Here is a 27,637-nt window from a genome sequence, read left to right as displayed (position 1 = left end):
ATGCTCCCACTGTTTCTGCTGTTGCTAAGTCTGCAGTGCCTTAGCCAGCCTGCACGAGCATCAGAGGTACGTAGAAGCTTTGGAATTGCTCCTTCTGCCACACGGAAGACATAATGATTAAATACCATGGCTTTGTTGAAACGAAATTCTCCAAACCAAGTCTTTGAAGGCAAGTGCGGAGCAATGGCAAGGAAACAGCGTTAAACTCTTCAGGTTGACGGCTGAAATTGTACTATACATTTCTTGGTTTTGATAGGTTGTAAAAATGCAATCACACTTATCACTACTAGGGTGATCATAGATCATTTTTCCAGGGCATCAGCCATTCATTGGGATCTAAAAGGCTGGCATCTTTAAATAACCAAATTCCCAACATTTTAGGTTTTGATTTCATGTTGATATTTGCTTTCTGCAGTCTGCACAGTGTCATCCTCCTGTTCACTGTCCTTTTTTTCTTTATTTGAAAAGCATAATATGGTCCCCCTAACTATGGTACAGTGTATGTCTGGTTAAATATATTGATTTTGTTGTCCTGAGGCCACTTGGGTTGATGTATCGATTTGACTCCAGACCTACTTAAACCTCCTTGCCTTCTAAGAGTTGTTGACTTTGGTTTCTGATGAAACTGTGAGTGCTCTTAACATTTCAGTGATGTTTATTCTTTTAGGACTTTATTTCAACTCTTATGGGAATAGCTGATGGTGAGCTTCATAATCTTGGTAGTCAATACTGTTTCTAAAAACAAGGTTGGAAAAACTTTTAATTTGTCTTCTTTCCCAGTATTATGTCAGTTCTATTTTTATTCCCTAATATTACATTAGTTTTTGAAATATATGACTGCTAGTGGCTCTCTCTTTTTAAAAAGCAACATTTGACTTCTTCGATGATGACACTGAGGAAACGTCTGCTGGTGATATTGACAGTACCGTTGACTGGCTATTTGACCTTTTTGATGTGTCAGGTAAATTATATTTTACATAGTACATCAGAAAATTATTGGGACAGAAAATGTGTTATTTATAACAGGCCTTCAGTTATCCACAGTATCGCATCTGTTATAGTACTGTAGGTTACCTTTCACAATTAATGGCACTCGTCAGAAAGATAAGCAAGTGGTGGTGTGTTTGTGATGAGGGGTGCTATAAGATGTTGATCCTAATGAAAATAAAAGAATGAAAGGTTAAGCACCAGCTAATATGAAAGTGTCGAACACAAATACAGCAAAAGCTGAGTTTCCACTATCAGATTCCCCTATCAGTTTCTGTTATCTTCGGGATCTGTCGTAAATGTTGTACGTGTGACGTAAATGGTGGACAACAAGGAAACGCAGTTGAACCGTAGATTAGGTAAAATGGAAACTGACAAATAAAAAGTGTTTTCTTTGGCTGCAATAATTCAATATACAGTGTACAGACAGCCCAAAGACCCCAAAATATAAAATATACATATATATAAAAACAAAGTTAACAAGATTTGTCAACTTTGAAAGTGCACATTGGAAAAGTCCGTCCTTACTCCGTTAGTGTTCGTTTCGCGCCTAAAGATTACCACAGATACGGGATGTGAAAGGCCGGGCTCACACGACGACTTGATGTTACCTCTGCTGCTTCTGCTTTTCTAAGCATATGGGCATGTAAAGAAATTAAAGATAGGTGTTCCAGAGCCTCTGTGTGCATGGAAGTAAACGGGGCAAGTGCAATTCCTTGTCTTATTTTAATTGACATTAGCTAACGTTAGCTAGCTGAGATAGGTTCGCTAGTTAACTAGCTTAGTAGCTAACTGACTGACTTTCTAAACTTGGTGTCATACTAGGAAAAGATAGCTTCAGAAAGATAAGCAAGTGGTGGTGTGTTTGTGATGAGGGGTGCTTTATTAAGATGTCCATCCTAATAAATTAAGAATTATCCAAAGAAATAAACTTCCTTCATCAAACAATGACGTTTTTAAGCAAAGTATGTCTCAATTATTTCCACTCATCAGAGAACATTGAAGTCAATTCTCTAGGATCCTGGTGTTCACTAACATATAAATCACATTTATGCATCAGCATATTCCCCTAACGGGATGTCCAAACTTTTTTTCTCCCCCTCTCTCTCCATCTCTGCCTCCTCTTAGACAAGTGTAACCCAAATCCCTGCGAGCACAATGGCACGTGTGAGACTGGTGCTGCTGGCACTCTCAAATGTTCCTGCCCTTGGCCCTTCAGGGGCAAAAAGTGTCAAGACGGTTCGAGGCCAATATACTGCTACCATTCTACTTATTTCAAGAAAAAAGGGGTCATTGCTGCAGTAGTTTATTTCTCTTTTTCAGTTGAGAAAGTGTGTAAGAATGTCACGTGTGGCCGTGGGGAGTGTGTCCGCATTATGACAGAGCCGTTCTATGAGTGCAAATGCAAAGTCCCCTACCGGCCGCCCAGCTGCAGGACGCGTGAGTGTGTGCTTACGTCTTCACTTCAGCCACTTGCACTGTAGCTACAGGACTTAGAGCTGTATTATCTTTATCTGGATATATTCTGAAATGCCATTCATGCCTTGTTGAATCTTTTGCCCGCTCTCCTCCTCTGTATTGGACTACATGAAGGTTCTGAGATTGTAGTTTGTGTTTAATTACACCGTTTCCCCTCCCCCGCCAGCCTCTGCCTGCGCCCCAAGCCCCTGTTTGAACGGCGGGACATGTGTAAAGGGCCGCTTGAGAAGGCGATTCACCTGTGTGTGTCCTAACAACTACAGCGGGAAGTTCTGCCAGATTGGTAGTGTCCTGTGCTGCTCTCCAGCCACAATCTGGCTGCCACCCGAGTAACGTTCGTCATCGCTGTAACCGTGCACTGTGGTGTCTCACATCTTGCTTTCGGACACTCTGCTCTAAGGGCCTGATGACTGTTATGAGGGGGATGGTGAGTCATACAGGGGGTTCGTAAGTCAAACAGTCGACGGTCTGGAATGCTTACCATGGAACTCTCACCTCATACCATACACTGATTTTGAAGAAGAAGAAGATGGCATCGGACCCCATAATTACTGCAGGTCAGCCATACATGTATGAGCATGAGAGAGGCACAGAGAGAGAGAATTAGATAAAGGTAATCAGAGGACTGGACATTGCTTGTTTCAGAAACCCAGATGGGGAGAGTCAGCCCTGGTGCTTTATTAGAAATCGAGGCGAGCTGCAATGGGACAACTGTAATGTGGCCCGCTGCCCTGAGCCAGGTGCTCTTGCTCCTCCCACCCTTCCTCTGCCTCATCTTCCCTCCATGCCATACACTCTTCTTCTGTTAAACACTTTCCTTTCTTACACCTTCTCAAACCCTCCCAGCTGGAGAGAACTATACTGAACCAACCAGCGATGCCCCTCTAAAGGACTTCTCTGTGTGTGGGATACCACAGCCTAGCAGGGCTTTGGGTAAGATCTTTGGAGGGAGGAAGGCCAAGCCTGGAGCCCATCCCTGGCAGGCCTCTCTGCAGATACGCTCTAAAGGCACCACTGACCCATTCAGGCACAACTGTGGGGGAATCCTCATTGATTCCTGCTGGGTCCTTACTGCTGCTCACTGTATGTAAGTGTTGCCCCTAGAGGGTGCTATTGCTACACTGTAATGATACATATAGTGAAAGTGGAATTATAGTAAACCGTGCAGTTTTAGAGATGGTATTTCTATGAATATACACTAAGTCTGTTGAATAGAAATAGAAATGAAATCTCAATTCTTTGAATGACGAGCATGAAATGATGGTCGTGCTTATCGTTTTGTGCTGTCCTGCGTGCACGTGTGTGTATGCATTTGCATGTATTATTTCAGTGACAACGAGAATGAGCTACAGGTGTCTCTTGGTGGCGTGGACCTGAAGAAGGATGAGGCAGCAGACCAAACTGTCGGGGTGGAGCAGTACTTTGTCCATGAGAACTACACGGAGACTGATGAAGCCCTGTACAATGACATAGGTCATCTGCTAACACACTATTGAACCCTTGTGTTGCCCTCACATGTATACACGTGCCCATGGCCACATTTTAAATATGACAGCAGGCTACACTAAGCTTTAATGCATGTTTTAAGTCCAACAGAAATGTTAAATTGTCACTCAAAGATGGCAATGGAGATGCTCTTGTAGGAGTCTACTGCGGCAGACACCCTGTGCATCTACACACATTTATGATGTTTAGCAGACACTCTTATCCAGAGCGACATGACAAAAGTGCTTTGAAATTTACTCATAGAATACATCCTTGCCAGTACAGTAGGTTGGAGTCCATGATACCACTGAACTAGAATACTGTTGAAATAACAGGGATCATTGCTGAGGCCTAGAAGTGCAAAATACATCTAAAAACAGACAACAATAAGTACTAGAGTTTCAGTTAGTCAACATAGGAGCAGGATCAGTTGTCATTTAAATATTCCACATATAGATGGGTCTTCAGTCTGTATTTGAAGACTGCAAGGGACTCTGCTGTCCAGACAGCAGGCGGAAGTTCATTCCACCATCTAATCATCAATCAGATTGATGCAAGTTTCTCCTCAAAGAAGGTGATGAAATCCTCAGGAGTAAGAGATGAGGAAAGAGGAGGGGGGAGGGTTAAGGAGAGAAGAAAAGATACTGAAGAGCTTGCGTAGATCAGATGCTGATGATTCAAATTTTTCTCTGTAGTAGGATGGCTTTGCAGATGTTACTTCTAGTGAGAACTTGGAAAATAGAGACTGGTATGAGCTGAGGTCTGTTTCTAGGTGAGTTTTCCTTCACCACTTCTCTGAAGTCCTTAGTCCTCTGATGTGGCAGTGGAGAAGGTCTAGAGGAGAGAGGGCACAGAAGATTAATTGACGAGGAGAGTGGGTGAACGAAAAGGCAGAGGACAGGGTAGCCGGAGTCGCCGAGTTCTCAGGGGTGATCCACGTCTCTGTTAGTGCCAGGAAGTGTGGTGAGTGGAGGGATACTATAGCTGAGATGAAGTCAGCTTTCTATACAGCAGATTGGCAATTCCAGAGCCCTCCTGCCACCAGGATCTGTGACTGTGCCGAACATTGGCACTGTGCCGAACACCTGGCAGATTGAAAAGATACTAGGTTTGTGAAAAGCACAACAAAACCTTCTACAGGTGTTGGTGGGAGTCTTCCTAATTTAACAGTTCAATAAGTGCCGAAACCGCCCCCCAATTCACACCTAACCCTAGCCGAAACTACAACTGCAACGAGAAATGACAGCTAACAGCAAACAAGCAACTAGGTTTAGACAATAAGCCTTGAATTGAACAGAATCTGATGCAAAAGTAAGTGAACTCAGAGCCTACCTTAACCAACCAGAGGATAATCTAAGAGAAAAAACCAAGACACACCATATAGTCAACGTGGACTTAGCATCTTTTGTTGCTGATGAATGCTTGTCTCAACAACAGATTTCATTGTGTGTGTGTTTAAACCAATGCCAGCCCTCCTCAAACTGAAGGCTGTGGACGGGGTATGTGCCAAGGAGACCAGGTTCGTCAAGACCGCCTGCCTGCCCGAAGACACATTACCTGATGGGATGGAGTGTAGCATATCAGGCTACGGGACCACTGAGCACAGTAGGATGCCACTCTCTTCCCCCACACCCAGCCACGCCCCTGATGCACGCTTACCTCGCCTGCTCCCGCTCTACTAGGACCAACACTGTGTGTGTTCCTGCAGGTGAAAAAGGATCTACACAGCTGATAGAGGCAAAGGTGTTGGTTATTCCCCAGGAGCGCTGCAGGATGCCCCATGTCTACGGGAATGTGCTGGACGAGAGCATGTTATGTGCAGGACACATACAAGGAATGATTGACTCCTGCTCGGTGCGTCTGTATGTGTCTCTGCAGCTGCACAGGAGATCCATATAGGGAGAACTGAATAGGATACATATATTACATAAAAAGCATGGTCACTAAAAAATCATTGTTGCATTGCATTGATATATTCTATTAGCATACAGGTGTGTGTGTGTGTGTGTGTGTGTGTGTGTGTGTGTGTGTGTGTGTGTGTGTGTGTGTGTGTGTGTGTGTGTGTGTGTGCGCGTGCAATATAGGCATAGATAATACTAGAGTCTGTCAGTATTTCTGTACCTTTAATGGCTCTTTGTCTTCATAGGGAGACTCTGGGGGCCCACTCGTCTGTAATCGGAATGAAACATATTATGTGTACGGAGTGGTAAGCTGGGGTGACGGATGTGGCAAGAAGAACAAACCTGGCATTTATGCCCGTGTCACCCTTTTCCTTGATTGGATCAAAGAAAAGATGCACTCTACATAGAGATTGTATGAAAGTCAGTGACAATAGTGACACATGAGGGCACTGTAGAGCTTTGACAAAAACCTTTATTTTTGGATCTCATGGTCATATGGCATACATCAAACATGTACCCATGATTGAGCTCATAGCTGTTTTCATTTGGCATACTGTTGGAAGCTGAACCTGTCAGGCACACAGTGTATCAAATATCTCTTAAAAATAACTTCTGCAGTCGGCAGTCTGACAACATGGCTGTCCGTCTGTGAATACACAAACTAGTCAAGTTTGACTTTCAATGCTAAAGACTAGTGCTAATATGAAATAAAAATTTTCAGTTATTTCAAAATAAGATGTGTTTGTCTTCAAAATAACCTATAGAAAGCTAGAGGTTTCATTTGTTAATAGCTAGAAAGACACTTTCCATCTACCGAAATCAGTTCCACCTTTTTCACATGCATGACGCACTCTCCAAAACAATAACTTCCTTGTGTTGTCCCAGTTTAAATGCTCCTCTATGGTCATAAATAAGGTACATTCATAATATGCACTCTACTCTTACCTTCTTTATCTTGTCCATCATAATTACATACAAATTACATTCACTTTGCTCACATAAATATCCTTCAATCTCCCCTCACTGTCTTTTTAAATCCTGATAGAGAACACCAGGCTCTATGTAGCATCCTTATATAAGTTTAAAAAAAGAAGGTGTTTGGCTTCCATTATTGTAGGTTTGTTTTCAGCAGATCTATCTGTTCTTGACTTGTTTTCACTGAGCTGACTCTTCTGTGGACTGCTTCACCACAGACTGACTTGTAAGGGATTGTTTGCCAGAGGACTGATTGGTGATGGACTGGTTAGTGGAAGAGGGAGATGTTCCAGATTGCAGTATCATGGACTTTGTGGTCTGAGCTTGCTTGAAATTAGTGTGGATGGTCTTCTTCCTCTTGACATGGAGGATCTCCATGGCATCTGGATTGACCACAGACTGCTGGACCTGCTCCCTGGACTCCACCTGCTCTGATGAGGTCTGCTGCTGCTCCTGCAGCTGTTGCTGACGTTGGAGCATCTGCAGGAAATGAGGTGAGACAAGATGAGAAGACGAGATGAGATGAGATGAGGAGTAACAAGTGTAAATAAGGTTTGTAATGATGCACTTTAAAGCGAGATTACATTTCCGTATATATATTTTAATCAAATTCATATATTTTACATTATTGCATATACTTCCTCACCATCAGCTGTTGGTACTTGGCAATGGCCTGGTCAGTATCCAGCCCCTCAGCCAGCCCAAGCTCTGCTGCCCTGCGGGCCAGCTCTGCCTTATGAGAGCCTGGAGGGGTCCAGCCCACTCCCTTCATCCAGTTTAAGTCTGACTTGTAGTTCACCTGCATCCAGACACCAACAATCACCAGATAATGTGCTAATCTCAGAGCACATTATCTTAAGCGCACATGATATCAAAATCCCAGTATCCTGTCAAAACTGCCTCACATTGACACAATTAGTGCATGTGCATGGTGGTTATTCAAATTCCTCTTTGTTGGTCTACTCGATTCAAAATTCCTGTCTGGGGTTTGTAAACATTATATGACATAAATACTTTAGTATACTCTGAGCCACTCACATCACTCTGTAGCTTGTAGGCCTGTTTAGCGTGCTTGACATTCAGCTGCTCTGGGTCGCACGTGTAGTTGTGGATATGCTGGCGGTAGCTCCGCTCGCTGGCCTGGGCCTGGCTCTTCTTGGCATGCAGGAACTCTGGCTGGTCTGCATGGATCTTGTAGTGCGAGCAGCTCTCATGGAATTGCTTCTTGTACTCGTTGTCGCTCTGCAGCTTGCCCATGGCCAGTGAGTGTCTCATTCTGGGGTCGTCGTCCACGCTGAGCAGGCCTACCTGCTGCCCCTTCTGCCTCACATAGGCCTCCTTGTAGCGGAACTAAGGCATGATGGGACAGACAGTGGGAAACATGTTCAGATCATGACCAGTTACATAACACGTGTTTATTCAGTGAGGCTTCAGAGATGTTCTCTACTCACATCGCTAGCGATTTCTCGAGAGGCCTTGGCTGTCTGGAAGGGAATGGCATCCAGTCTGAGGTCATAGCCTGCAGTCTTCACCTGGTCACCTGATGCCTTATACACTTTCTAGAGGGTACAACACAGGATGTATATGAAGTGCTCATGTCAGACAAAGCAGATTAGTAGAGCATCCATCTTGAAAAGTCTGCTTCAAAACTTACATCACTGATCTGCTGGGCATTGATCTTTGCTCTGATGAAGTCAGGGTGATCAGGGGGTAAGGTGTATTTGTGCATGGACTCAGAATCTCCAGACTTATACCTCCTCTGAAATGTACAGTAGCAGGTTATTTCTTAATGACCAAATAGATACAAAAATACTGCACTTTTTCTGTCAGCCCTGTAACATTCTCTGCATGTTGGTACATGACATAAGACAGAGCAGATGTACCTCACTACACTGCATGTAGCTGTTCTTGGCATGGACTATGTCAGGGGAGTCAGCCACCTGGGTAAACTTCAGCCTGTCAGGAAGTTGACGATACTTTTTCTGCAATAACAATGAAGGACAATGACCTACATTCCGCAAAAGCTATATGTTAGCAGGTACAAACAGATATCTGATTTGCTCAGATATTACTTTCACAAAGCCGGGCTACACGATGGTGTACTCACGTCACTGATGAGCTCTCCAGCTCTCTTCGCAGATTCCAGCTGAGGTGCTCCGACTGTGTCCCATGCCACACCCTTCATAAAGTTCAGATCTGATTTGTAAACATTCTGGGGGGGGAGAAGACACAAATTACTCAATAATATCATTTAATCTTTTCATTCTCTTATGACACCAATATTATTTTAGCCTTCTGATCTCCTTCGCCAACACCTTTGACAGCCTCATTTAACCTCCAGCGCCCAAATTGTCTCTCACCTGGCTCTGCAGCTCATAGGCCTTCTTGGCCCACTGCACCTTCATGTCATCGGGGAGGACAGTGTAGGAGTGGAGGTGGCTCTTGTAGTCCTGGTCACTGGCCAGGGCCTGGGCCTTCCTGGCGTGGGACAGGTTGAGCAGGTCCAGCCCCAGGTGATACTGGCTGCTGGCAGACACTGCGTCTCTGCGGTAATTCTTGTCGCTCTGCAGACCGGCCATGCGCAGACAGTGCAGCAGATGGGTGTCATCCATGATGCTGCGTGCACCGATGTGCTTGCCCTTCTCCAGAATGTGGCTGTGCTTGTACTGGTACTAAAAAGATGAACAGGTTCAGACTTCATGCTGCTAGCTACTAATAATTGTGAATGAAAATAACTTTATCAAAGAACAACCTTCAAATTCTAAAGATATGAAAGACGTTTTAGGCTAAGTACACAGCATACAGTAAAGTGCACAGCCGTCTGTGCATTACATAGAAGAAAACATTGAAAACATTTTAAAACCTTGTACTAGGCATGCAGGAACGCATTATGCTGGTTCAGGCTATGGTTGACCAGACAACATTGCTGCCTATGTCTAAAGACAGTAGCAGAACATGTAAAATTAGTAAGGGTTGGCTTACATCACTGGCAATGCCTGTGGAAGCTTTGGCTGCCTGGAAGGGGATGTCCTGCATGGTCAGTTTATAGCCTTGAGCTCTCAGCGTGTGCCAGGACTCTTTATACTTGGACTAGAACAAGAATGATGAACTAGTGAATGAAGATTAGTACAACAGTCAGTATGTAGTATAATAAACAAAGGAGCTGCAGTGGGGTTGGACAGAAGGGCTCACATCACTGTAGTTAGCAGCGTTGATCTTGGCCTGGGTGAGCTCTGGTCGCTCTGCAGTGATAGTGTAGTTGTGCTTGATGTTTTCATCTTTCTCTTTGTAAAGGCGCTGCAGTCAGGGGAATGAAACACACACGTTCATTCTCATCCTGTTTTACAGATAACAGAACCAATGAGGAAGTCAGTTCACAGAAGGAAATCACTTCACAACTTCACACACCTCATTGGTAATCTTGTTACTGAGCATAGCATGAATGATATCCGGGGAGTCGGTGATGGAGGTATGCTTAAATGCGTAAGGCTGTTGTCGATATTTTTTCTGTCAAATGAAAGAAAAGGCAAAAAATGTTCAGATGCTCTATTTCCACATTTGCTTATTGCTGACTACTGAGTATTTTGGATGGTATGTGAAAAATAAGAACAGTGTGTCAGACCTCACTGATCAGGTCTGTTGCATGCTTGGAGCCCTCAATTTGTAAAGCACCAGTGGCAATCCAGGCTGCACCACGCAGGTAATTCAAATCAGAACGATACGCTTTCTGTTACACACACATACACAAACAAACAAACACTGCTTAGGGAAACTGCAAACAGAGTGACTGATTTTATATAATGTCAAACAGGTCAAACGATGCTGATGACAGAGCCTTTCATAGTACGTAGTAGATAGTACATCCTCACATATATCACAGTAAATGATTGTATTGTATTGAGTACAATATGAGGCCTGAGGTTACCTCACTCTGCAGCTCATAAGCTCTCTTGGCAGCCTGCACTTTCAGATCGTCAGGCAGGGCAGTGTAGTGGTGCAGGGTGTGTCTGTAGTTCTGTTCACTGAGCAGAGCCTGCGCCTTCTTAGCATGGACCATGTCCAGCATGTCCATGGGTAGGTGAAGCTGAGTGTGTGCCTTAGCACTGTCCTTCTTATAGTTGCTCTGCAGCAGTCGGTGAGAGGTGCATGGTCACACATGTCCAAACTGAAATCTAAATGATTATGAATTGGAGTCCTAGACTCACATTGCTCTGTAGCTGGGTGGCGTACACTGAGTGGGCCATGTTGATGTCATCTTGCAGTCCTTTAAGCCCAATCATCTTCCCCTTCATCTTCTCAAACTGCTCTTTATACTTTTGCTGAAAGAGAATAATTGTGGAGTCCAATAACTTTTTCCGTATTCCAAAAATAAGGGTAGATGTAAAAGAAATCAACCAATCAAAAATGAAGGAAAAGCAGAACAGGAAGTATAGTAGTGTTAAAAAGTGTGTGAGCCATGCCTACATCACTAAGGATCTCTGTAGAGGATTTGGCTGCCTGGAATGGAATGGCATCTAAACGCAGCTTGTAGCCTGCATCCCTTAGCTTTGTCCATGACTCCTTGTAACGTGTCTGTTGAGAAAGCAACATAATACATTACACCCCAGTGCCGAACGTCGTTTGAGAGCTTTGGACGTAGTGGGGCGTGCAGGCAGTGGAGTCACCTCGCTGAGGTTCAGGGCATTGATCTTGGCTTGCATGTGCTCTGGCAGATCTCCTGTCAGTGTATAGATGTGCTTCTCATTCTCCCCTTTCTCCCTGTACAGCCTCTGTGGGATCACATATCACATCACAACTGGCAGTGAGTTACTAACAGAAACCTAGAAATGCTCCATGAAACAAAAAAGCTCTCACAAAAGCATGTCGTCCAACGTAAACATTCCAATTAAATCTACTTATTTTCTAAATGTATTTATTTACAGAATCAAAATAGACTGTGAGCCTGATGGTTAATGTAGAATTGGCTTACGTCTATTGCAAGCTTATTGCTGAGTTTGGCCTGCACCATCTCTGGTGTGTCCTCCACACTGGTGAACTTCAGAGCGCTCGCGTTCTGCCGATACTTTGTCTGGAACACACAAATATCAGAGATTTTCTCAGTTCCTTACTGGAGTCTGAATTAAATGTAGAAAAATATATAGTGATTTACATTCTAAGGTACTGGCTCAACCATAGATAGTACATGAGCTCTATCCATATTATCACATTTCAAGGGTGAAAAGTATAGACTGTGTGTTATGTTTTATTATGTACTCCTGAAATTACATTTACGGCATTTAGCTGATGCTTTTATCGAAAGCGACTTACAACTATGACTGAGTATAATTTGACCAACTGAGGGTTAAGGGTCTTGCTCAGGGGCCCAACAGGCGGTTTGGCAGCAGTGGGGCTTGAACTGGCAACCTTCTGATTACTAGTGAAGTACCTTAACCTTAAGAGGTTCCTTTGAGAAACATTAACCCTGGCACATAATTTTCTATTTTCATAGTTCTATTTAAAAGCAGTTCTGAGTTACTCTGTTCTGAGTAAAGTATGCCTAGCGATATTAGTCTTATCTGTATTTCAGGTAGAATGATACAAATGCAGCTGTATGAAGCAGGAGTTTGTTACAGTCCAGTTATTGGAAATGTCAGCATCATTTCAGCATATAGGGTTAGATTGTCCTACTCAGTGAGGTTATTCTCAGACAGACATTTTTTATTTATCATTTGCTGAGTGAGGGGTCCTCAGAGGTCATGCACTAATAAACTGACTAAAAAATCCACCCCTGTTCTCAAATGACTCCCTTTCCATAAATACATCATAGTAAAACTGTCAAGTAACTCTAACCCACTTCCAAATGTTATGTAACTGTTGTATTTTACATTGAATAAAATGTTTAAAAGAAGGGAATTAATGTTTTCTGTAATTTTAGTTTCATTAGATGCTATTAGATGCTTTGCAGTATTAGATCCTAGTGACAAAGTTTGGAGACCATGGACAGATGTGTGCTGGGAATGTTCTTGTTGTAGAGTACCTCACTGATGAGATCACTGGCCTTCTTAGCCTGCTGTACATCAAGAGATCCAGTAGTCTCCCAGCCCACACCCTTCATCCAGTTCAGATCTGATCGGTACTTCTTCTAAAGAAAGTAAAGGAAAGCAGGACAGCAATCTTTACATAAATTATCAGTATGTTTCAGTGTAGCATGCTGAAATGTAGTTTTTTATTCTCTGACTCTTACATCACTTTGTAGGCCGTAGGCTTTCTTGGCCCACTCCACCTTCATGTCACTGGGAAGGCTTGTGTACTTGTGCAGGAAAGTTCTGTACTTGGTCTCTGTGGCCAGGTCTTGGGCCTTTTTAGCATGGCTGATGGTCATCATATCCAGCGAGGCACTGTATTTGGTCTTACTATCCTCGTACTCTTTCTTATAGTTGCGGTTACTTTGGAGCTTGGTGGCCAGAGCTGAGTGGGCCATCTGGGAATCATCTGTAACCGTCTTCACCCCAATCATCTTCCCCTTCGTGATCTCATACTGCTGCTTGTATTTCACCTACAGACAAGCAGGAAAGGAATATTGATGGAACAGCCACGTGCTCATATATTTTGTTGATGGTTTAACTTTTATTATAGCTTAGGTTGCCAGGTCAAACTCTTAAGAGGACTGGGTGTTGGTTACTTACATCGCTGGCGAGATCACGCTTGGCTTTGGCGGTGAGAATAGACAGCGCGTCCATTCTAAGCTCAAAGCCTTTCTCCCTCTGGGCCTCCCAGCTGCTCTTATATATTTTCTGAAGGATACAAATAGAACACAGAATAAGCATAAAATCATAATGTAATGTAGGTTATGTGATGTAGAGATAAGGGATTGATTGGTGCTCAAGCACGTACATTGCTAAGAAGATCTGCATTAGCTCTGGCCTGCCTATAGAGAGGTTCGTCTTTGCTCAAAGAGTACTGATGGATCATCTGCTCCGTGCCTGCTTTGTATGTCAACTAAAAAGACCAGTCATATTAATAAGGTGACATTCATCCTCTCACAATTGCTTGCTAGACGTAAGAAATATCCAGCAGACAAAACATGGTGATAGATATGTTTACAGAAAGCATCTAACATCACTCTGCAGCTCCTGGCTCTTCTTGGCGTGTTTTATGGAGAGAGTGTCGGCCACCTGGGTGAATTTCACACCGTCCACCTTCTGGCGGTACTTTTTCTGTGGGGAAGAGACGTAGAGTACTCAGTCAAAGAAAGATACTAATATCAGCCTCCTAAAATACACACACACACACACCCACACACACACACCCACACCACTCACCTCGCTCACAAGCTCTCCCGCCTTCTTGGCCTGTTCAACATCCATGCAGCCCTCAGCCTCCCAGCCCACTCCTTTCATCCAGGTCAGGTCTGAGCGGTACTGGTTCTGTTGGGGCAAAACCAAACACCAGTCCTCACACTTTGCATCAATGCTAAGAAAACAGTTCTTGTAGTCCCATGTGTATTTCCCCTCCTCCTTACATCACTCTGAAGGTTGTAGGCCTTCTTAGCCTGCTGCACTTTGATGTCATCAGGCAGTATTGTGTACTCATGGAGCTTCGTCCTATAGTCCAGGTCACTGGCCAGGGCCTGGGCCTTCTTTGCATGGCTAAGGTTCACCATGTCCAAAGGCAGATTATACTTCGTATGTGTCTCCTTTGAGCCCTTCTTATAGGCGATCTAACAACGTAGAAGCGTTTGGTTCGCTTTAATCTTTCAGTGTAAAACAAAAAGATTAAAATCTGTTCCTTTTTTATCTTTTTCGGTGAACAGCATTTACCTCACTGCTCAGCTTGCCCACTTGGAGACAGTGGAGGGTTTTGGAGTCGCTCACATTCACACCCACTACCTTGTCTTTGTTTTTTGCATAGGATTCCTTATATTTGATCTGCAAGATATGTCCCATGTTTACTCTGTCCTGATCTGACATCTCTGTATGGGATCATAAGATCTCCACATTTTGGTCAGCCTTGATATATGCATAACGTTAATGAATGCTTACATCACTGGCCAGGTCTCGCGAGGCTTTGGCAGCTTTGAAGGTCAGTGTGTCCAGACCGATATCACATGCCTTAGACTTACTTTTCTCCCAGTCCTCTCTATACTTGATCTGTGGTCATGGATAAAGTCAACAATGCTATGAATACACTACGCCTCTAAAACCCAAATGAAGTGTTGCTGTTGTATGACAGTCTAAACTCACATCACTGATGAGCTCGGCGTTGGCTTTGGCCTTCTTGAGCAGTGGCATGTCTTGGGCTAGGGTGTACTGTGTCTTAGTTTTCTCATAGTCAGCTTTATAGTTCAGCTGCAGGAGACGTCAAATCAGACTCATGTCACCGCAGTGCTTTAGAAGCACTTTAAATATGTCCATTAAATAAGTGATGTACTTTACTGCTGGGAAACAAATTAATACTTACATTACTAAGCTGATGAGCATTGATTCGGGCTTGAACAATGTCAGGAGTGTCAGTCACCTGACTGTATTTCAGCTTGTCAATGTGCTGTCTGTAATTTTTCTGAATAAGAAAAAAATAATCAGAAGACTATGGCTATGAGGCGGTAATATATTTTCATATATATATTTGGCAGGGTAATTGACTTGCAAAATTTTGTAAGTAAATACACTAGTTACAGACATCTCCCTTTAGTATTATCTATATATCTGCCTCAGTTTTCACATTAGGCAGACTTACATCTTTGAGAGGCTCAAGTTTCTTCTGGGTCTGATAAGATGGGGTGATGTCAGCTGGGTAGTTGTATTCACCCTGCTCTGTCTTCTCCTGCTCGTACTCTGACTTATATGCAATCTGAAATTAAGAGCATTAGCTATGGCTCTACACATCTGTGACGAAGCACATTTCTTTAATAATAATTGTCATCATAATAGTAGACAGCTGCAAAATCATTACACTATCATTTGTAAATGTTATTAATACATAGGTGTAATGTGATATATGTCCAGTTATGCTTTTGGGTTTACAACATGCACTTAGTACAATCAACAGACTACATGGGGTTAACGGTAGTATATTATGGGCAATCTTACATCACTGGCCAGTTTTCTGACTTTCATGGCATGCATAGTTTTCTTGTCAAGTCCAGTCCCTTCATAATGGCCCTTCATGTGACTGGTATACTTCTCTTTATATTTATTCTACAATGAAACACAATATGATGGAAAAATCAGTACTAGCATACCAACATTTTTAAAATTATTAAGCACCCATAACATAGATAAAATGTGTATTTAAATATAGAAAATGTTTATGCAGTCACATAATAGATGCCACACTCACATCACTGGTATACTGGGAGATCTTGGACACATTTTTAAACTGTGGTGTCTCACAGTAGTTGATGCTGTGTCCCTTTGTTTTCTCAAGGTCCTTCTTGTACTCAACCTGAATGAGGGCGAAGTACAGAGGGGATCACATTAACTTTATGCTTGCACTCACAGTGATGCATCACTGCTCTGGAATCCTAAACCTCTATCCCTAGTGATCTTTACACTCCCCACACAAAAGCCTTTCTGTCCGTCAACCCACGAAGATAGATCCGGCTGAGATGACGATGCAGCAGACGGCCCACAGCATCATCAGGTATCAGCAGAGGTATGTGTGTGGACATTTAGGCTGGCAGCTCTGGACTGTGACTTGGTGTTTTCAGCCCGGTGTCTGTCTCCATGCTCTCTATGTAGAGCTGATCTCAGTAGGAGAGCTGCGAGAGAACTGAATGCAATGCAGGTATGGAGGCTTTGTGTCGGACAGAGGTCATGACCAGTGGCTATTTTTAACCTTCTCTGTCATTCATTATATTAATTATATTACCAAAAGGTCTGATTCTGATATATATAAAAAAGAGGATTGCAGGTAAAGCACTTTGATTGAGATATATATATATATATATATATATATATATAGAGAGAGAGAGAGAGAGAGAGAGAGAGAGAGAGGCAGAAAGAAAGACAGAAAGAAATGGAGAGGGGGGGACACCTTGGACAGAGGTTCTTCATCAGCCAGGGAGCTAACCAATAGACCGTAGCTCTAAGGCTCTGATGACACATTGCAGATGTTCGATGGATGTAAGTGTGCACTGCAATAATACTCTCCATTTGTTGAACTGTTGTGAATAAGATGACTATAAATCAAATCAATGTATGTTGCACTAAAGAGTAGAACGTACGACCGTATTAAGTCAGGTTTGGTGAAACCATCGGTGGAGGCTTTTTAGTAGAAGCATAATAAAACAACACTTCTCACCTCACTGACGAGCTTGTTGATCTTACGGGCGTTCTTCAGGGTCAGGTTGTCATCAGGGTTTAGGGAATGGTAGGCCGAAGAGCCCTTCATTTTGTTCAGGTCCTTCTTATATTTCAGCTGAGGTTCAAAAATGGAGAGCTCAGACATAGTTGGTGGTGTTTGAAAATAATGATCCCAACGTCAGGCTGCATTCTTCTGGTGTGAAACAATGCATGCGCTCACACCCACCACCTGGGTGGTGTGACTAAATCAGTCTGATGGTAGTGACAGCTCTGGATTCCTGGTTGGAAGTCATGATTGATTCCCCAACCTGGAGCTGAGATTCCACTCAGAAATCCTGGGTCAATAGTGTGACCCAGCTTGTATTTGGTGCAGAAGGGAAGCCCCTTAAGTTTGCATCTGATTCATTCAATCATAAGACATGGTACTACTCACATCACTGGCCATATCATGTGCTTTCTTGGCCATCTGGTATCCAGGAGTGATCATAGCAGGAAAGCTCCCCTTGCCTCTTTGTTGCTCATAATCCTCAATGTAGGCATGCTGAGAGAACAAGAGTCACAGATACAGTGCATATAATTAATGATGTTCAATGGTAATATAGAAATACTGGATAATAACTATACCTTGTATGCACATTAAATTTAGTAGTCTCTGTGTAAACAGTTTCAGCCAAAAACACAGATCTAACCACTAAATTACTCAAGGGAAAATTTCATGCAAGGTGATGCGGCATGGCGGCTTGCGGGCATTTCCATTAAGTCTGCTCAGTTAAAATCATGAATATTAATTTTGTTTGTTTATTACTTGTAAAGGTAAATTGAAATACATGCCTGAAGCCTCACCAATCTGCTACAGATAACAATCAAATTAGATTAATTAACTGTTAGATATCATTCTTTCTGCAGGGTACTGTCAATGTATTTTTTTAATAAGAAGTTCTGAAATAAATGAAGAACTTTTCATCACCTTATAATACAGATGTATGCCTATGAGTAGTGTATCTTGCAGGATATGTCCAGATTACATGATTAAATATCAGAGAGAAACATTTATTTGCAGTGAGTGGCAGTGTGCTGTCTGGCATTTAATTGACCTCACTGGGTGAGCAGAGAAGTGTCCTAGAATGGTGCTGGCATGGTGTGTGTCACCTGGCTGAACTTCTCTGTGTTCTCTTTGGCCAGCGTGAGCTCGGCAGCTCCAGCGTCTGTGCTGCTCTTTCCCTTTATCTCCTGCTCATACTGCTGCTGGTACTTCACCTGCACAACACCAGCCATCCGGTTATGTGTGCGTGTTGGGGGTAGTGGGGGGGGTTGTCAGTGTGACAGATATGCGGGGTACGCCAGCGCTTACTTTGCTAGCCATCTCGTTCGCTTTCTTGGCCACTTTGTACCCAGGAGTGACATGAGCAGGGAAGCTCCCTTTGCCCCGCTGCTGGTCATATTCCTCTGTGTAAACAACCTGTTTTTCGTGGACACAATGTTAGTGTCATCTCCATAAATTAATCTAGTCTCATAAATTCCTCTGGAAGGTATTATTGATAGCGTATTCGTGTGTGTTTACATCACTAGCAATCCTCCCTTGACTTTTAGCTAGGACCACTTCAGGGGTATCTGTCACAGTTGTGTACTTTGACACCCTTTCCTCATGGCCTTTCTTGTACTCCACCTGAAAATAAATCAAAATGCAATTTGCTAGGATCTCCTGGTACAACATTCACTGTGATGTATACTGCGGGAGGTTTGACTTACATTGCTAGCGAGAGTGTTTGCTTTCTTGGCCACTTCATAACCTGGCGTGAGCATGGCAGGGAAGCTGCCTTTTCCTTTGGACTGCTCATAAATTTCTGTGTATTTCACCTGTCACTCAAAAGCAGAGGCCTGAGGTAACACATTTGAGCAGAAGAGCTCTGGTGTCATGCAGCATTCTTTGCACTTTATATTTGCGAAATGATAGTGAGAGCATGTAATTCTCAGTAGTAAGCTACTTGCTGAACACAATTTAAACTTTCCCTATACACTTACAGGATTTAGCATATAGTGTTTTTATAAATATATTTTTTTCTTTTCTCCTAATTGGCTCAGTTTAACTTGTTAATAATTGCCTTTGTAGAATCAAAATGTGTAAGGCTCAGTAAAAGCCACAGTGAGGATGTCATTTTATCAGAAAGGAGAAAGTGGACATACATCACTCGCCAGTGACGTCCCTGTCTTAGCTTGCAGGATCTCAGGTGTGTCGGTCACAGAGGTGAACTGTGACACTCGCTCCTCATGTCCACGCTTATACTCCACCTAAAATCTCATTCTGTTAACACAGCTTATACTCCACCTAAAACACTGTTTACACAGCTTATACTCCACCTAAAACACTGTTTATACAGCTTAAACTCCACCCAAAACACTGTTTACACAGCTTATACTCCACCTAAAACACGGTTTACACAACTTACACTCCACCTAAAACACTGTTAACACATCTTATACTCCACCTAAAACACAGTTTACACAACTTATTCTCCACATATAAACACATGCCATTAACTTATACTCCACATAACACCACAAACCGAAAACACAACTTAAACTCTACGTAAAATCACACATTGTTAACCCAATTTATCTCTAGACAAATTCCAAATACACTCTAATGCATATTCCAACAAAGACCCCAAAACCCATAAATGTTGATTGTAATTCTGATTTTGAGTAGCTAGCTTTTACTCTGTCTGAGCTGCAGCCATCACTCATGCGTCCGTGTGTGTGCACAGCTCAGGGAGGGACAGTACTTACATTGCTGATGGTCTTCTGGGCCTGAGTCATGCGAACCATCTCCTGGCTGGTCACACTGCCTGAGTGCCATGTCTGCTGCTCAGAAAACTGCTCAGACTGGAAGGCCTAGGGAAGGTTTCAGTACAGATCCAACTTACTTAATTTCACTGGTCCTGGATTTAAGTTTTCAATGACTAATATGATGAGGCAAGATGTACAGATATTTCACCTGGTTGGCCATTTGGCTGTCCCGACAAGCCTGTTCTAGTTCTTTGGACCTCATGTCATAGTGAAAAGTGGACATGAAACGTTCACCCTCCTCACGATATTTAATCTGAAACCAAGAAGGTTTTTAACATAATTAAACCACTTAACACATCACTGCATAGTACAATACAAGAAATGAAAAACATAATAAATTTAAAACATGATTATCAGGTTATTTCTATAATCATAGTTGAAAAGCTACACATCCCTTGTGCTGTATCCCTGGCTATGAGTATGTGGGCAGTGATATCTTTTCACACTGGGAAATGTTTTGTGGTTCATACAGGTCTTTCCAGGAAGTGAGAAAATTATGTGCATGATGGAGGTTTACTAAGATACACACTGGAACTTGGTGGAGTCCAGGCAGAGGGAATTCTTAAGCACACTGACAGACAGTAGCAGGTGGGCATCCCAGGACAGTATGAGAGAGAAATAGAGAGCAAGACAGACAGACAGATGGGGGAGATAGAAAGAAAGAGAGACAGACAGACGGGGGGTGGGGGGGTCAGGATAGGGAGGTCAAAAGGGCTGCTTTCCTGAGAAATAAATTTAACTGCCAAGTGCATAAAGCAGACTAGGTGTCATGTCACTGCCCTGCCATAGCCCAGAAATAGATCCCAGCAAAGACCCAGAGTCCTCATTCCAAACCTGTAGAGTCACCAGGGCTTCAGAGCCCTCCTAAAAACAACTTAACATTGCTCCCATAAAAAAGCATGCAGATAAATTAACTTCAGTCACCCATTCGTAAAGACTTTTCATTTCAGATGAATTTGGCAACAGACAGGCAAGAGCCTACACTGAACATCACTCTAACATTCTAACACACTAACACTCTAAAACATAAGGCTTAAAAATCTTAAATGCTGTATAGTTATCATTTGTGTTAGTCAGATAGTGGTCTGCCATTTTAATGTTGGCATTTAATAGTACCCTAGTTCAGCACCCTTGTTTTCAAATATCCTATTTATAGACTATTGCATTTCTCATATATTATAGAACCCACTAATCAATGAAGCTATTATCTCTATATGAATACTGTATTGTGTTTACATATTGGACAAAATGGTAAAGTTGAAATCTGTCTAGTATCTATTACTTAATTACAAACTCACCTCACTGACAGCTTCCGCCTGCTTCTTGGCATTGATGTTTATAGGGGTTTCATAGACACTAGTGAAGGTGTTGTTCCTTGGATTATGGCTGAAAATGACATATAAGACAATTCAATAGAATTAAAAGTTACGTATCCATGGTAAAACCATTTGCACTCTTCAGATTACTGATGTTTGTATAAATCCATCTTTACAGACAATAAATGGTTCTGATACATTTAAAGAGAAAATATTTTGTGCGATATATCTGGAAAAGACCATCCTGTACTCACACTTGACAATATGGCCGCTTCTGGTGGCTTAGAAAATTATTTGCAGTAAGTACCATTTTACAGACCTCACAGTGAAAGCATGCTTTATGCCAGTTCTGTTTATGATAGAGAAAGAGAGAGAAAATAAGAAACCACAATGTATTGCATAAAAAATCCAAAGCTACTTTTAGTGCTTAAGTCTAAATTCTCAGAGATATACAGCTGAAAGTATTGTACCCAAATGTACCTTTCTTGCTAAGTACTGACATATTGTATGAATGATTCAATTAATTAATTAATTAACAAATTAATTGATTGGTTGATTTAGATTAAATAACAAATTTCTCTCTCTTTTTAACCATACTTATTATGCATATTCAATCATTACACATGGCCACTCTTACCTGACCAATGAGACTGACTTTCTCAGCTGGGTATACCACAAACCCACACCTGGCACAGTTTGGAATATTCATGTTTTTTCCCTCTTAGGACAAAAAAATTAAATGGTAAATAAAAAAAATCAACAAGCAATCGCCGCAAAACTTGAGTAGTCTCTGTCAGGCCACGGAGAGGAAGGCAATGTGTCTCAGACAGTTCCCTATTCCTACTTGTGTCTCACTCTGTGACCTATGATAAACTTAGATCTTTCACAGGCAGGCTGTCTATTACATGTTCTAGATGCAAAGTCCCCCCCCCCCCCCCCCCCTCTTTAGCTTCTAACAGTCATCTGATTGGCTCTCCAAGTGTCTGTTATTTGAGAGGGTGAAAGAGAGATGCTACTGTGTTTATGTAATTGAATACTGAGTTTACTGTTGTTCATTTAGGTTAAATTAGTAACAGTGATCTCCAGCCTTTCCAGATTTGATCCAAAATAGGTGAATGAAGTCATACTGAGCTTGTTAGGTGCATGTGTAATGCATACCTAACCTATGTGCTTTCTTTTATCATGCTCACTTAGGGTGTATTTCTATGAATATGCTTTCATGGTGACTGAAATATTGTGGTCCACAGAACCTTGCTTCAAGATAAGTCATAACCTTATTTAGCAAATGTCTTGTAAACCTGTTCAAGACAATCTTAAAGTAATCCAGAGTATTTAAAATATATTACTCACTTTGATTAACAATTTCAGTTACATTTAAGACTGTGTATTATGTATTCTGTACTCTAGTGAAATGCATTTTAAAACTAACCTTCCCAACACTATATCTTTCAATCCAGTGGCTTCCAGATAGTAATTATTTAATTAACGATGCCTGACTGAAAATAATGAATGCCTCTGAGACTAAGGCATATGTCCTCATGAGAATAATGTCCTATATCAGTACTGTGGGATCCATTGACTGATGGCACATTGCACAGAGAATGCCTACTTGTAGCCCCACGTTGTTACTGTCTCTTTAAATGTTACTGAGCTAGTGGTGAGAGAAGACGTTTGCTCTTGAGTGACGTTTGACAAACGAAATACATAAGTGTACACCAATGTTTCACATTCTTTCTCTACACAGTCGTGTTGTACCATTTTGGGGAGCTATCTAGCTGTCTAATCTCAAACTAGAATTAACCGGATCATTGTCCGACAAATAAGTAAGTGATTTAATGTTTTCTTTCCTATACTGTTTAGTCAGACATAACTTATCTGACCTGAACTAGTTAGGTAGGTTGGCAAAGTAAATAAGTTAAACTAGCTTTGCTAACTAGGTATGCTAGCTGTCTGTTATCTTAGATAATTTTAAGTTGTAGCTATAGTATAACCTAGGTTTTAGCTAGCTGGGTAGGAGAAGTTATCTGTTAGATAAATAAATGGCAGCTTAGCTAGCTAGATAACCTAACCTAGTCAGTCACCCAAGTGTATGGTTCTTTTACTGTTTAATAATTAATTGTCGCGATATATGTTCATATTTGCGATTGGAAACAAAACAATACTTGAAATCCGTTCATTATCTAGCTAACAGTATTGTCTAAACCAGACTTTGAAGAACAGGCTGGCTATACCTTTGGGGGGGGGGGGGGGGGGGGGGGCTGTGCATTTTCACATTTGAGTTTTTGGAATAGCATTTAGCTAGCAAGCATAACGATCATTAAGTATACATTATTGTCACGGGTATGAGTTGTCACACTTAGCTTAGCCTGATAGTTCATTTAGTTATCTATCTACCTAGCTATGTGAGAATCTAAAAGGCAAGTGAAACTAAGGAAACATTGTCCAGCTAACCGCTATATTGTTTAACGCTGCTTGTTTACAAGTTTGGGAGCTAGCAAGCTGTGTTATTCTGTACCACTTGCAAGGTCCTGTACAGGACTGGAAGAAACTGAATGAAATGACTGCACTTTTACTTTTGTTACGTTTGTTTTTGAAGACTTTGAATTCTTAATTCTGGGATAAATTTAAAATCACAAACCATTCGTTCTTTTTTTTAAAGAAAAAAAACCCCAGAAACATCTGAAAATTAAATCTATACAACAGTGCCTTTAATTCCAACTACGCTTTTACACTATTAGCCCAGCATTTATAGCTAATCTACTTTATACTGCAGTAGTTACAAGATGGACGAAGAGGTTTTGTCTGATAAGACTGATTTGTCTGAGCAAGTTGAAGAGTACGGAGATGTGGATGTGACTGACGCAAAACCGGATCGGAAAGGAAGATATTTTCTCTTCGGCAGGTGAGTAACAGCCTGTCGAGTTAAGATGTTTTTGTCGTTCTAAGACTAGAACAGTGTAGGCAGTAAACCAGGGCCAGAGCCAAGGACGTCGTTAAATGGTAGACCGAGTTTCAGTGAACACCATCCCTCTCATTTAAGATTATCTTAAAACGGATGATTTTCAGAAACCTGGGTCTAGAACAGTAGCTAGACTGGTTGCTGGAATTGACATGCTTAGATCTGTTTTGTCCAGCAGGTGGCACCAGAGTCATTGTAGTTTGCCTAGACCGTGTATACATATATACTGCACAGTCTACAGTAGTCACCCAAGGTCAGCATATCTTGCATAATACAATTACCAAACTTTATATATAGAAACAAGACACTAACAATAAAACATTTTATGTTTTTGGTAAGTGACAGAGATTATGTTGGAGCTATTTTCATTATCAGGCTCCCAAGGCCCTTAGGTGTATATGTGCCATGTTTGTATTACATTTGAAATGACTGCTGGACTGCAGCATTTGGGACAAGCAAATGTTTAAAGCTCATAATTAAACTTTCACGTTCTATTTAGATGTAATTTAGGTTGATCAAGAAAACAAAATCAAATCTGTAACTGCTGAGATTTAATGCTTAATACAGTTTCATTTAGAAAACAAATTTGTAGCTGCTTGTCCTTGACACTTTGTTCAAATAGTAGAAATATTCATGCCCAGTTTATGAACAGTGGTCAATCTTGAATCTCTGATGCACTTACTGGGGATAGCTGAAACATGCCAGCCAATCAACCTTCTGCCATCTTATGCTCAGTATTGGTTTGTACGGCTCTGCATGAATCAGCTTGTCTGTAGGACCAAGGTGGATTGTGTGCCAGTCAACAGAGGGGCACTGGTGTCCAAAAGGACCTCTCCAGAGTGGTTGAATAGGCTTTTAGAAAACTCGGGGGGGGGTTGCTGACTCAGGGAGTGTACACAACCCCTGACCAGCACAGCCATTGCTACACTCTTTTTAGAGTATAGAATTTGTCAGGATCCTAACGCACACCTCACCACACACCGAGAGGAAATTCTACCCAAATAGGTCACTTTTCGACAAGACCGGCAGAGCTAGAGAGAGGAACAATATATCTTCAATGCAGTGTGGCGTAGAGCTCAATGGGGAATCCAGGTAAGAGATGGAACTGGACCCATCTGAGCACTAGCTAGTCATACAAGGGGCTGTAGAAAGAGGTACCTTTCGCTTCAGTTTGCAAAGTTTGATTGGTATGGAGCAGTAATTTGCCAAAAGGAATGCAGCCACATGTTTGTGCACGCATAAGTGGGATTTTTGTGTGTGTGTGTGTGTGTGTGTGTGTGTGTGTGTGTTTTGTTTTTGTATGTAATGGAGTGTAAAAGCCTATTATTGTAGAGGTTTGGTAGCATGACTGGTTTCTTCTGGAATACTAATACATATTGTGTGCCCATCAGCCATTGTGGCCTACCAGTATGGGTTGAATCTGTGAGATGTCTGTGAGAATTATTCCTCAGAAATGTAAAAAAAAAAAAAAAAAAAAAAAGAATACCCAATTTTGGAGCATATTGAAGGTTACTGCTCTGAAGTGAAGTCAAAAAGTAGACTTATTTTTTGATGTGTGAAAAGACTATAGGATACAACCTGTAATAAACAGTTCATTTTGGTCATATGTTTGATTTTGCTTAATTTGCCTTGTGCTCTAAACTGTTGTTTTTGATTTGTGTTACTAAGTTACATTAATGGGTATACAGTTTGTCTGCCCTTTTTGCCCTTTCTACAAATTGCTGAGAATATTTCTGTTAGGCTAATTTTTGTGAATTGGGTTAGTAAATAGTTTTACCACTAAGAGACACCTTGGAACATTTTCAGAGAATATCATTGTGAATCAATGTTTTTTTCTTCCTTGATCATGGAAAGTTGTGCCCATTTTTTAATTGTTATGTGACTTAATGATTTAGCCATGTTTTTAATATATGTGGTCAGACAGTATATTGTGTGTGTGTGTGTGTGTGTGTGTGTGTATGTGTGTGTGTGTGTGTGTGTGTGTGTGTGTGTGTATGTATGTATGTATGCATGCATGCATGCGCATATATATATATATATATTAGTCACCTTTAAGGTGTACAGTATTAATCTAGCATCATATGTTTTATTTAATACATACATAGACCTTTATGCTGTATTTAAGCACTGTTCTTTTCTCACTCTTAGAATGAAGTCTCAGAATGTTGGTGTGCAGGAAAAGGACAGTGACCCTGAAATCCATTACAGGATCACATCACCAAAATTCCAGTATGAGATGAACCATAACCACGTGGGCAAGTGCATTATCATCAACAACAAGAACTTTGATGAAAGAACAGGTAGCATATTTTTGAGTACGAAGTGCCTGTCAACTTAAGTTTAGAAATGTCATTATTATTGAACTAGTACCACACTATTACATACATTAGATGTATGAGTGTTTTTAAAGCATATTATGTATGCTAATAGCCTTTCCATTGCCTGTATAAGGAATGACTGCACGCAAGGGTACAGACCGTGATGCAGCAGAGCTGTTGAATTCCTTCAAAAAACTGGGTTTTGAGGTTTTCATTTACAATGACCTGACCTGTGAGAAAATGATTTGGTTGCTAAAAAAAGGTACGTCACACATATAGAAAACTCTTTAGTTTCAAGGGAAAAATAAATTGCTGACAGTATTATGAGGTAAGTTGTATGACAGCAAAATTACATCATGGTTTTACCACCAAGAGATAAACTGTATCATTGTAGTGCTCCAAAGTACACCACACTTTTTTGTGTTATGCTAGTTCATATTAATAAAAGACCCTGAACTAGATTGATGAGAACACTCTTTTAATACTCTTTCATTAGCATGCATTATATGGAAAAAAGCAAGAAAATAATTATATTGACTGTAATGTGTACATTCTATTAAAAGTTTAAAATACTGTAATTATCCAAGTGTTACAAGAATTTCTAATGGTTTTATATAAAGTGACAGAAAATAAAAGCTCTGTATAGTTCATTAGGGGGTGGGGGGGTGATTGTTTTCTACCGTATCCAGGGTACAGTAGTAAACTCACAGACATGCAGGGAGAGTGCAGAGAAAAGCATTGTTGAAGTGGAATTCAGAAGTCTCTGAAGCGGCCTTGCTTTTTTGCACGTGTGTGCATGGTGTGGGTCTGTCAGTTTCAGAAGAGGATCACAGTAACCACTCCTGTGTCGCCTGCATCCTCCTGAGCCATGGAGACGAGGGACAGATCTACGGGATAGATGGGGTAATGCCCATCAAGAGTCTGACATCGCTGTTCAGAGGAGACATATGCACGAGCCTGGTGGGCAAGCCCAAGCTCTTTTTCATCCAGGTAAGAGGAGCTAAGCAGCTGGAGGAGAAAGAGCAGCACTCACATGGAATGGGGTCGCACCTTTCTCTTGTGCACTTGTTGAGGATGTTGTTGTGTT

At 41.6% G+C, this 27,637-nt stretch overlaps 3 protein-coding genes across 4 annotated transcripts in view; 2 read left to right on the top strand and 1 right to left on the bottom strand.

The window, feature by feature from the left end:
- On the top strand, positions 1 to 6,281 carry LOC118242412 (hyaluronan-binding protein 2-like). The gene is made up of 13 exons (XM_035533504.1): positions 1 to 76; positions 599 to 642; positions 877 to 961; positions 2,116 to 2,226; positions 2,311 to 2,427; positions 2,633 to 2,749; positions 2,867 to 3,023; positions 3,112 to 3,206; positions 3,319 to 3,553; positions 3,797 to 3,939; positions 5,422 to 5,556; positions 5,660 to 5,805; positions 6,098 to 6,281. Exons 1-13 carry the CDS (start codon positions 1 to 3, stop codon positions 6,257 to 6,259), a joined length of 1,623 nt encoding a protein of 540 aa, XP_035389397.1. The 3' UTR covers positions 6,260 to 6,281.
- A 23-nt stretch (positions 6,282 to 6,304) lies between these two features.
- On the bottom strand, positions 6,305 to 22,141 carry nrap (nebulin-related anchoring protein). The gene is made up of 43 exons (XM_027024853.2): positions 21,911 to 22,141; positions 21,528 to 21,622; positions 21,256 to 21,343; positions 20,106 to 20,210; positions 19,898 to 20,002; positions 19,295 to 19,399; positions 18,860 to 18,967; positions 18,672 to 18,776; positions 18,462 to 18,569; positions 18,260 to 18,367; positions 17,544 to 17,651; positions 17,109 to 17,225; positions 16,146 to 16,250; positions 15,896 to 16,003; positions 15,543 to 15,656; positions 15,267 to 15,365; positions 15,050 to 15,154; positions 14,849 to 14,956; positions 14,627 to 14,734; positions 14,329 to 14,526; positions 14,129 to 14,233; positions 13,925 to 14,023; positions 13,701 to 13,805; positions 13,493 to 13,600; positions 13,051 to 13,362; positions 12,844 to 12,948; positions 11,797 to 11,895; positions 11,492 to 11,596; positions 11,292 to 11,399; positions 11,033 to 11,146; positions 10,753 to 10,950; positions 10,450 to 10,554; positions 10,236 to 10,334; positions 10,020 to 10,124; positions 9,810 to 9,917; positions 9,188 to 9,499; positions 8,935 to 9,039; positions 8,711 to 8,809; positions 8,482 to 8,586; positions 8,279 to 8,386; positions 7,866 to 8,177; positions 7,474 to 7,626; positions 6,305 to 7,307 (listed from the first exon to the last, which is right to left on the bottom strand). The coding sequence occupies exons 1-43, from the start codon at positions 21,980 to 21,982 to the stop codon at positions 7,008 to 7,010; spliced, it is 5,538 nt and encodes a 1,845-aa protein (XP_026880654.2). The 5' UTR covers positions 21,983 to 22,141; the 3' UTR covers positions 6,305 to 7,007.
- Positions 22,142 to 22,941: 800 nt separating this feature from the next.
- casp7 (caspase 7, apoptosis-related cysteine peptidase) overlaps positions 22,942 to 27,637 on the top strand; it is a 6,165-nt gene continuing 1,469 nt past the window's right edge. The window contains exons 1-6 of one of the 2 annotated variants that reach the window (XM_027024907.2): positions 22,942 to 23,096; positions 24,047 to 24,175; positions 24,411 to 24,485; positions 26,381 to 26,532; positions 26,684 to 26,812; positions 27,365 to 27,540. In XM_027024907.2, the coding sequence (XP_026880708.1) occupies positions 24,057 to 24,175; positions 24,411 to 24,485; positions 26,381 to 26,532; positions 26,684 to 26,812; positions 27,365 to 27,540 (651 nt within the window). In that variant the 5' untranslated portion in view covers positions 22,942 to 23,096; positions 24,047 to 24,056. The remainder of the gene's footprint in view (positions 23,097 to 24,046; positions 24,176 to 24,410; positions 24,486 to 26,380; positions 26,533 to 26,683; positions 26,813 to 27,364; positions 27,541 to 27,637) is intronic. The other variant, XM_027024908.2, reaches the window with a different exon arrangement.

This window comes from Electrophorus electricus, chromosome 14 (genome assembly GCF_013358815.1).
Source record: "Electrophorus electricus isolate fEleEle1 chromosome 14, fEleEle1.pri, whole genome shotgun sequence".
Classification (NCBI taxonomy): Eukaryota; Metazoa; Chordata; class Actinopteri; order Gymnotiformes; family Gymnotidae; genus Electrophorus; species Electrophorus electricus.
The sequence above is the reverse complement of the archived record's forward strand: the minus strand, read 5'-3'. Positions and strand labels throughout refer to the sequence as shown.

Bases quoted from the DNA above. Each gene is read 5' to 3' on its own strand.
- LOC118242412 (XM_035533504.1), top strand. From the start codon at position 1: ATGCTCCCACTGTTTCTGCTGTTGCTAAGTCTGCAGTGCCTTAGCCAG. The intron at 962-2,115 runs GTAAATTATATT...GCCTCCTCTTAG, and splicing joins TGACCTTTTTGATGTGTCAG to ACAAGTGTAACCCAAATCCC. The intron at 2,428-2,632 runs GTGAGTGTGTGC...CTCCCCCGCCAG, and splicing joins GCCGCCCAGCTGCAGGACGC to CCTCTGCCTGCGCCCCAAGC.
- nrap (XM_027024853.2), bottom strand. From the start codon at position 21,982: ATGAATATTCCAAACTGTGCCAGGTGTGGGTTTGTGGTATACCCAGCT. The intron at 20,211-21,255 runs GTGAGTTTGTAA...TCTTGGTTTCAG, and splicing joins AGGCGGAAGCTGTCAGTGAG to ATTAAATATCGTGAGGAGGG. The intron at 9,918-10,019 runs GTGAGCCCTTCT...TTCTTGTTCTAG, and splicing joins ACGCTGCTAACTACAGTGAT to TCCAAGTATAAAGAGTCCTG.